Source organism: Phyllostomus hastatus, unplaced genomic scaffold (genome assembly GCF_019186645.2).
Source record: "Phyllostomus hastatus isolate PE091 unplaced genomic scaffold, TTU_PhHast_1.1 phas_scaffold_755, whole genome shotgun sequence".
Taxonomy (NCBI): domain Eukaryota; kingdom Metazoa; phylum Chordata; class Mammalia; order Chiroptera; family Phyllostomidae; genus Phyllostomus; species Phyllostomus hastatus.
The window spans coordinates 12521686-12531574 of NW_025334039.1; the positions used below are offsets into that span (position 1 = coordinate 12521686).

A 9889-nucleotide genomic window follows, 5' to 3' on the forward strand; every position below is an offset into this window, starting at 1 on the left:
TCTTGCCTGCCCGGCGCTCCCACTGACCACGGTATTTGCAGCTAGCACATCTTTAAAACGTAGAACAAACTGTCGGACAGCCAGAAGTTAGCTGAAGAGAAACACACAAAACTAGACAGAGTAAAATGTGGACAGTAGAATCTGAGTGGTAAGTATATGGGTGTTTACTGTCCTGCTCTGTGTGTTTGAAAATGTCCACAATAAAATATTGAAAACACAAACAAATGGAACAGCCTGGCAACAATCCCCAGTCTGCAGCGGACCAAAGACTAAATCCCTTCCTGGGTGTCTGTGGAGGCTGACACTGAACACTACCCCCAGCTTGGAGTGAGCTGGCTCCATCCACCACCCGCCCGCTGGAGGGGGTACAGGAGTGAACCTGAGAGGCCGGGTGTCTGGGTCCCTAATGACCACAGAACCCATCTCCTTACCAGTAAAATTCTCCCAGACCTCCACCCCCAGCCTCAGAGCAGAGGGATGGGTGGTTCTGTGACTGCTTCACCACTGGGTAACTCCCCCAGCATGTGGCCTCTGAGCCAAAGGCCTCTCACTCCTGGAAACAGGAGAGGACTCCCTGTTTCCCTGGGCGCCTCCCTGGGCGCCTCTGCCTCCAGCAGGCTCTCCCTCACCTTCATGGAAATTCAGAAAGGACCGTGAGAACAAGCCAGCCAGGAGTGTGTGGATGGAGGGTGGGTAAGGAAGACTTTGGATACAATCCGGAAGCTTGAGGTAAGCCGCCACCCTGCAGCTACATAGCTGTCCCTCTTCAAGGCCTTCCAGGATATAAAGTCACCTAAACAGTCACTTGCTCCCCAGGAGGCAGAGCTGAGCAGGGGCATAGGAAAGCCCAGAGGTCACTCATGACCAGGTGGAAAGATAGAGCCTGAGAGGCTAGACAAGCCAAGAATGCAGGAGAAACAACAGTCAGACGAGAGCAGACCAGGGGAATGTGAGACAGGGCCCCAAGGTTCCCACCACGGGTGCTGCTGCACGAAGCCCCTGACCTGCTCACGGAAATGATGAAGGCAGTCTGGGACCATGGGACTCAGGTCCACCCAGGTGGCTGACGCTCGGGGTAACTTGCCCATCATCACAGAGCTAGTGAGTGATGACAGAGCTGGGACTCAGGCTGGGTGCTGGTTTAAGCATTTGAAGGGCCGGCTCTGTGTGGCCCTGGGAGAGATCAGCATTAGGAAGCGGAGGAGGCAGGCTGACCACCCACCGAGCGGTGTTGGAGGCCGCATCTCAGTGGGACGTGGGGCTGGCTGGCTGCACAGGATCGTCACCCACCTAGGGGCAGGGGTGTGACAGGGGGCTGGGACTGGGATCCTTAGGGAGGACTGCACCACAAGGAGCCCCCGGAATTGCTGACGCCCCGAATGCAGTCCATCCTCATCTGAGGCGGGGGGGGTGGGCAGCAAGAGGATTTTTGGAAGTGTGCCCTGGAGCAGTCTTCAATTCAGAAAAACATACTGTAGCGTCATTATGAATCTCAGAGATCAACAAAACAAGTGGCTTTAAAGCCTTTTCCCCCAGAAAACAGAGTAAAAACACAATCTACGTGATGGCCCAGTGTGCACACACTCACACAGTTCACATAGTAACATGACCCTCGCCGTGTGCCGTGCACTGTGATGCTTTCTGGTGTCTTCTGCTTCACTGCTCTTACTTTGTAAGTGCTGGTCACAACCAGTAAGTTCATGTGGTGACTCACAGGGCATGGCTCAGTCTGAAAACCGCTGATCTAGACTGGCTCTAATTCACAGGTGAAGAAAGCATACACTGACGGCAGGGCTGCCCCGCCTCGGCACTGTGGACAGCCGGGGCCGGCTACTCCTCTGGTGTGGGGCCGTCCTGTGCATAGTAGGGTATTAGCCACATCTACCCACCGGCAGCATCCACCCACAACTGTGACAACCCAAAATGTTCTGACACTGCCAACCGTCCTCTGGGGGACAATCACCCCAGTGATAATAGTTAGTTTACAAACTGTTAACTCAGGGTAGAGCCCACCCTGGGGTTTTCTGACCCTGAGTCCAGATCTCCTTCTGTACCACAAAGCTGCCTAGCAGGACATCTGAGTGCTATGTTTTCAGTTACCCATTAATGCAGGGGAGAACTCCAGATCCTACTTTATTTGCTTTGTTCCCTCCCTGCAGAACTCAAGGGAATCAGATAATGTGCAGCTATTAGGAAGACAAGCCATTAGAAATTGCTTGTGGGCCCCGGGGAGGGGCAGGGTATGGAGGGGCAACTCCCACACTGCACCTATCTGCTGGTGAACACTTCCTGCAGCTGCTAAGAGAAGATGGGCTGGGCCTCCACCCCAAGAGACTGAAGCAAACCAGGGACACTCTCCCAGTGCCTCTTGAACTCAGTGACTGAGGAGCTCGGTGGGGAACAAGGTCCCCCACCCCCTACATGTTGGAGAGACAGCAGCCTGGGGTGCAGGCTGGTGACTGGAGCTAGAGCAACTCCAAGTGCTGTGGGGACAATAGAGTGTGGAGCACCCTAACCTGCATTCCTAATGAACAGTTCACCCTCCGCTCCTGTGATTCTGATACAGGTGACCATTATCCAAACGCTGAGAAACAGAAATCTGGTCTGATGCCATTTACCGACCAGGAGACGAGGGCTCACACTGGGGAAGTGACTCAGCACGCTGTTGGTGGTTTCTGGCTCTCTCTGGGCCGGTTTGGGTGCCAGATCCTGCAGTGTGGCCTAAACAAGGCAGTCTCTTCAAGCAGGACTCGTGGCGGCTCTTCCTTTTCCCTGTGCTGGTGGCCTTGGCCCCAGACCCTGGAGCCTGTCTGGTCAGGAGGGGCCTGGTCAAGGAAAAGGCCTCCCCTCTGCACCCGGTGGTCCTTCAGCCGGAGACATAAACACCTCACTCAGGATGTGTACAAGGTCCACAGACACTCAGAGAGGAATGGGAATTTATGAGTTAGGACTGAGAAAACAGGATGTCATCGGAGAACAATGGAGCAGAGATGTGCGAGAGGGCGCAGTCGTGCTCACGGAACCGACCCACAGCTTCCAAGCCCACCGCGCCCCTGCCCCTGGCCCCAGGGCTGCTGAAGAAGCAGAACCAACCCTCCCTCCCCAGGCCCAGCCTCCTCGGATTATTTCTTCCCAATGCCCCCCCCCCCCCCGACCCACCACCTCCACCAAAAACAGAACCAGTAGCCACATTCTCTCTGAGGTTAGCAGCACGATTTGGGGTGGGAATTAACCTGATCTACATTAACGTGTGATTGACCCACATCCTGGTCCAGGAAAATGACCTGCAGAAAACGGACACTTGACAAGAGCAGCCTGTTATCAGAGTAAGGACCCAGGGGCAGGGAGAGGGTGGGGCGGGGGGGTCCCACTGAGATGTTTTGACACAGAGAGGCCTTACACAGCCCTTGGACCCCTCTTTGGCCATGAAGCCCAGAGGATGGCCTGAGAGGCAGGCCTCCACACAAACCCACACGGGTATGCTGAGGAGGGGGTGGATGTCACCATAACCTTGACAGAAATGCCCGCAAGCACCCAGCAGCCCCTCATCTCTATGAAGTTCATGTCCAGCAAGTGCACATCCTGAGTTACGGTGGCTGCGTTCAAGCATAAAGGTTTGGGGAGCACTTCACAGGCGGAAACACACATCTGCCTTGCTCCTCCCAGATCTGCATTTTAAAGGGAGGACAGGGAGGCTGAGCGACACTGTGTGACTCCCCTGAGGACACTCCATGGGGAGGGAGAGCAGAGACCACAGGTTTTCTGACTCCTACTCTGGTTTCTATGCTTCCATTTCCTGCTGGGGACTGAGCTACCAGGTCCTAGGGGACAAAAACTGCCGGTCAGCACAAGTTGATGAGCCCAGTGCTGGAGCAGGCCAGAGTGGTCAGGGCCGGGGAGAGTGCAGAGCTGGCAGGGAGGGTGTGCTTCCTGGAGGAGGTGACAGTACAGCCCAGAGGCACCAGCTTGGCTTGAGTCCCTCTGACTAGGAGGGTTACCTTATGGGGGAGGGGTCCAGAGTTGCGTTTAAGTAGGGGAAGGGGCTTTTCCAACATGCTGCTCAAGCCCCTGACCCCAGAATGTGAACTCTGTGCCTGGTACTAAGATTCCACTGCCTACAAACCATCTGCAGGATAAGGAGTCTGCAGCAGAGCCAAGTTAAAACACTATGAAGTCGAGACAGCAACCCCTCCAAGGCACCCAAGGGTCTCCAGAGGGTCCCATTGCCTGGAAATACCACTGAAGCTCAAAGTCATGGGGTAGAGAGGATGTCATTATTTCCTTCTTTTAAAATCTTTCTGCTTACCCTCCATGTCCATGGACACCCCCAGACACATCTCAGGTAAAGGGTCTGTACCATCTCCACTATGATTTTTACAGGAGATAGATAGATGATAGATAGATGATAGATAGATAGATAGATAGATAGATAGATAGATAGATAGATAGATGAAAAAGAAAGGAAAAAAGAAAAACATTTTTTCCTTGTAATGAGAACTTTCAAGATCTCCTCTCAGCAACTTTCAAGTACACCATACAGCAGTGTCGGCTACAGGCACCATGTTGTACATTATACCTTTCGTACTTATTTGTCTTATAACTGGAACTGTGTACCTTCTGAACCCCTTCACCCAATTCTCCCACCCCTCTCACTTTCCCCCTCTGGTCACCACAAATCTGGCCTCTTTCTCCTATGAGTTTGGTGGCACATTATTTTGTTTTGTTTTTCTTTCTTTTTTTTAAGATTTTATTTATTTTTAGAGAGGGAAGGGAGGGAGAAAGAGAGAGAGAGAGAAACATCAATGTGCGGTTGCTGGGGGTCATGACCCTGACTGGGAATCGAACTTGCGACACTTCGGTTTGCAGCCCGCGCTCAATCCACTGAGCTACTCCAGCCAGGGCTTTGTTTTGCTTTTTGAGTCCACATATAAGTGAGACCATACAGTGTCTGTCTTTGTCTGACTTATTTCACATAGCACAATGCTCTCAGGTTCCATTCATGTTCCAGAAAGTGCACCATGATTTCCAAGGTAGAGAAATCCACTTAAAATAAACATTGGCACCACCTGAGGTGGGAGGACCTCAGCCTTCAACTTTCTAGAGAGGTGGGGTTGCTCTCCTTCTCCCCGCCGCGGGGCTGCCCATTGCTATCTCAGCCTCCCCAGGGCTGAGGCCCCCGCCTTTGCTATGTAGTGTAGCATCCCTCGCTCCCACGTCTCCCCATCTGATGAATTCTTAGAGTGGGAAGGTCACCAAACCACAGTTTTCTGTCACCGCTTCCAGCCTCACTCCCAGCCTTGGAAAGTGCCCTCTCCCCTCAGTACAGGGGGAAAGTTCCTTCATCCTGATGAACCCAGGATCAAAACCCAGGTCCTCCTTTTATTATCTGCCAGCCTTTGGGAGAATCAGCCTCCGTGAGGTCTGCATCTGGAAACAGCGGTGACTATATCTGCCCCTGCATCTCAGAACAGCTGTGGAGGTGCAGAGATGACACAGGCATAGTGCCAGCACTTTTCCAGGAATGCCGGAAGTGCTCAACACTGGCCTGAGGCTCTGATTTCCACCAAGGACATGGAATGATCCTTTCCTTTTGCTAGGGCCTCTGTGGTAAAGCACCTTCTGAGCCATCATTCCTCTTGATGCTTTGGAGCTCCCAGGGTGTTGCCTGGACCCAGAGCAGTGGGCATAATCACTGGAGAAGCATAAGGACTTTCTCCATCCCACCAGATTTCCATGAAGAGAGACCCAAGGAAAAGCCAAGGGGATCCAAGGGGAAAGGCCACTCCCCACCGTGCTCTCTGCCGGGATCTTCCAGATCACACACTGTTGTAAGGAAAACTCCCCCTGCCTGTAGGGCCCCCACATGCCAGGGCTGAGCTCAGCCAGCTCCCGCTCTGTATTCCTCCCTCCAGCGCCCCAGACTCACCTATGAGCGAGAAGGAGTGTTTCTGGCAGTCCCCAGCCAGGAGGTAACTGCAGTCTCCGGCAAAGCTGTACATGGTCTCATCAAAGGTGTTGATGAAGGCATCTCCAAAGAGGCTGCATCGGGCCATCGAGGACCTGCCAAGAGTCCCTTCTGCGCAAAGGGTCCCTGGAGGGAGAGGCCACAGGTGAGCACAGCTGGAACCACCAGACTGAAGCACTCTAGCCTTATAGAAATGAGGCTGCATCTCACAGAAATTGGGCTGTGGGGAAGTACTTTCCATCCTAAATGAGATGGAAGCTGTTGCTTTCAGGCCCCAGATATGACCCAGGACTCATAGGAACAATGGAGGAACAGTTGTTTTTAGGAAATCTATTTGGTTTAATGCCATTTACATACCCATCTGAAATCTGATACACATTCATTATAAAAAATTTGGAGAATACAGAAGAAAATCACAGAAAATTTAAAATTTAAAATTTAAAATCACCTGTTACTAACATTCAGCAATAGCTAGAGTTAACATTTTAGTGTTTATCTTTCTATTCTGTTTTACAGCATATACACAGTCGTAGGGGGTTTTACAAAATCGTGATCATCCTGTGCAAACTACAACCAGTCTCTCAATATTGTCAAAAATTTATCATGACATTGCGTATACTTCCAAAATGTGATACTTAGTGACTGCATTATACTTTGCATCTAAATGCATATAGTATAACCTCCTTTATTAGGTTCTTAGCATTTTTCCAAATTTTCTGATATATAAATAGACTGTAATGAGCATCTTTGCACATCAACCAGTAATCTGTTACTTCTAAGCAGATCAGCCCATGTGCCTAACACATAGAATCTATGAAGTGTTAACTCCTGCAGGTCACATGCTAACTCTGAGGGTTCCCTCCTGCCACCCCCACACTGTGTGCATGTGTGTGTGTGTGTGTTGGCAGGTGGAGGACCACATCAGAAAACCTCTTAAGTTTTCGGGGTCCCCTGGCACAGGGCCCACCTAGCTAGAAGATGTAGGGGTGTGACCCATGTACATTTTGTCCCAGACTAGCCTGTGTGCAGCAGACTGGACGATGCCGGTCTGAGTGGTCTATGTGGAGACAGGCCAGGGTCAGAAAAAGGTCTCTCCTACCAGTCACAGACTCAGAATATCAGTGACAGAAGGAAGACAGTGCAGCACAGTGACAGAGTGCTGGCCTGGGATCTCGGCTCCATGGGACTCTGAGCAGTCATTTTTCCTCTCTGACCCTCAGTCTCTTCGCCTGTGCTCTGAGAGATTCAAGTAGGTGACCTCCACAACCCCTTCTAAAACTCGTCATCCATCCTCGTCTTTGATTCCTTCTCCCCTGTCCTTCTCCCCTGTGCAGCCTTTGTACTTCTTCATTCCCCAACTGGAGAAGGCATTTGCAGGGACCTGCTCCTTGAGCAATACAAGTCAGGGGCAGGGGGCCCTGCAGAACCTTCACAAGGGGAATTAACCAGGCAACCAGTGACTCTGGCAGGGCCTGCACAAGCCTGGCACAGGGTGGGCACCTAGGTGAGCTGCACACACACCTGCTTCGTCTGGAAGAGGGTTGTTCCCAATGGCCCTGGGGCAGGAGTGAGAGTAGGAGCACTTTGGTACTTACCTGGCAAGGTGAGGGCCAAAGCAAGCAGCAGCCTCGCAAGCCTGGCAGAACCCATCTGCAGAGAAGCAGGAGAAATGAACTGGTGACCACTCTCCACACAGATGGCTGCTGGTGTGTGCTACTTTCTCTTCATGAAGTGGGAAGGACATTATTTTTTTAAGCAAGAGAAAATACTGATCCTCATTAGCCCATGTTTGCCTTCAAACATGGAGTGCTGTCTCCCCCTCCCCCGCAAAAAAAAAAAAAACCTTGGCCAGGGCCAGGCCCAAGGGTAACAATCACTATGAACCAGGCCCCCCAGCACGCTTTCCCGAGCAGCAGTCTCAGAGCCAGACAGAGGAGGAGGGCTCTGCCTTCTCTGTACGCCTCCAGGCCAGCCTGGCCTCTCTCATTTCCCAGGGTACCTGTGGGAGCTAAGAGCCGATGAGCACCTAACTCCTTCTTGCCTCTCCATCCTTCCATACTTGGCAGCAAACTAGGGGTTGGAACTGTCTTATCCTTTTGTTCCTACCCCAGACACCCCGACTCGGAGAACACTTAAGAATGAGGGACTTTTCCTAGGCAGTCACCACACCGTTCCACAAGTGCCTCACTCATCTCCATCCCCAGCACCCAGAAATGTTCACACAGTGTTTGCCGCGTTGATCTGACAGATGCAGAGGAGTCCAGCAGCCCGGGGCCTGGACTAAGGTACCCGTGGTGTGGCCCGCCAGAGAGCGACAATTGGCCCTAGCTGGCAGAGCATACATACCCCACGTCCCTTAGGGTCCCTGTCGCACCATCTTCTGTGGAAAAGTTGTTAAATTAAGTGCAGTCTGTCACTTGGGATTCACTGGGGGTGACTCCTTTCCTACTCAATGTCCCATTAGGCCAAACAAAGAGAATAAACCCAGTCTGTTATTTAACTGTGGAAGGAACACTTTGATGTCAGTTATGGTCAAGTCTTGGTCCCAAAGCAGGTGTCTTCTCCTGCAGTCTCCCCACACACAGGCACATCGGGCTGCTCCCCATAAGGACCAGGACAGTACAAGCAGTAAAGCCCAGGCAGGAGCAGAGACAGTCACAGGATGTCCCAGGGGTAAGGGGAGGAGGGGAATTAGGATGGTCCCTGGCTTTGAATCACCCTCTAAACAAAGCCTGTCTAGACTAGGGAGTAAGAACCCCAGCTCCCCAGAGGGAGGGATCAGTCCTGATCTTTATCCCACAACCGAGCCAGCCCTCCTCCCAGAAGGCCATACCTTCCCCTGCAAATGGGGCTGCAGGTATCTCCAAGGTGCTTGGAAAACTCAGCCGCACAGCGGTGCCGCCGCCCTAGGCCATGCTCCCCTGCAGCTGCTGCGCTGACCGGACTGCTGCGGCTCTGCCCTGGCTTGCCGCTCCGTGACCCAGGGGCTGCAGACTTCCCGCAGCCAGGCAGATAAAGCCCGAGTAGTGACGTCCACCAACCCCCCCTTTCCCACCACAATAGCAGTGAACTGCCACACAGGGGCCTGGCCTCCTCTTAATGACCAACAGGAAACAATGAACGGAAATGGTATTAGAGACACCTCCAAGCCGATAAGGCTTTGAACAGTTTGGTGGGAGACCTCCTGGCAGCTGCCATAAAGAGCTGCCTTACCCTCCCCATGCCCCCCAACACCCTGCCCCTAGTCCTCCCCATACAGACGGAATGACCAGGCAGGCTGATCAGGCAAGGCAGGAATCCAGACCAGATCAACAAGCTTTGGGATCCAGTTTCCAAGGCCAGATTTCAGGGAAATTGAGAAAATACCTCAACCTGAGCCAATTTAGCTGCCATATCTGGCGGAAGGAGAGAACTAATGCTTCCTGTCCATGTTAGGTATGAATGATCCAGTCCTGGTCCCTGACAAAAATAGTCCGTTTGGGTCCTGGCCAGGGTTAATGGGCAAGTTAAAGATGAGGGGTCCCATCATAAGTCCAGGCCTTTGTAAAATGATGGCTGGGATGGTTTAATTCTGATAGTCCTCCCAAAGATTCTTCTACCACTCAGCTCCTGATCTTAGACACACACAAACACACCACACACACACCAATCACCTACCACACACACTACACATAGACACATACCACACCACATATACCACACCACACACAGAGAGACACACAAAACACACAGACACACCACATACACACACCAAACTCACCACACACACACCATGCACACAGACACTACACCACACACACCACATGCCACACAGAGACACACACACCAATTCTTCTCAATCTCCAATTCCCAAGAGCCTAATTTTCAACATCATCTGCTAAATTCATTCCTTCAAAAAGAGGTAGCTCAGAAAATAGGGGAGGA

At 52.1% G+C, this 9889-nt stretch overlaps 1 protein-coding gene across 1 annotated transcript in view; it reads right to left on the reverse strand.

Annotated features, from left to right (window-relative positions):
• VWF (von Willebrand factor) overlaps nt 1-8974 on the reverse strand; it is a 121714-nt gene extending 112740 nt beyond the window's left edge. Inside the window, exons 1-3 of the mRNA XM_045826343.1 lie at nt 8799-8974; nt 7561-7615; nt 5927-6091 (exon numbers count right to left, since the gene is read on the reverse strand). Of these exons, the coding sequence (XP_045682299.1) occupies nt 5927-6091; nt 7561-7615 (220 nt within the window). The 5' untranslated portion in view covers nt 8799-8974. The remainder of the gene's footprint in view (nt 1-5926; nt 6092-7560; nt 7616-8798) is intronic.
• Nucleotides 8975-9889: the final 915 nt, after the last annotated feature.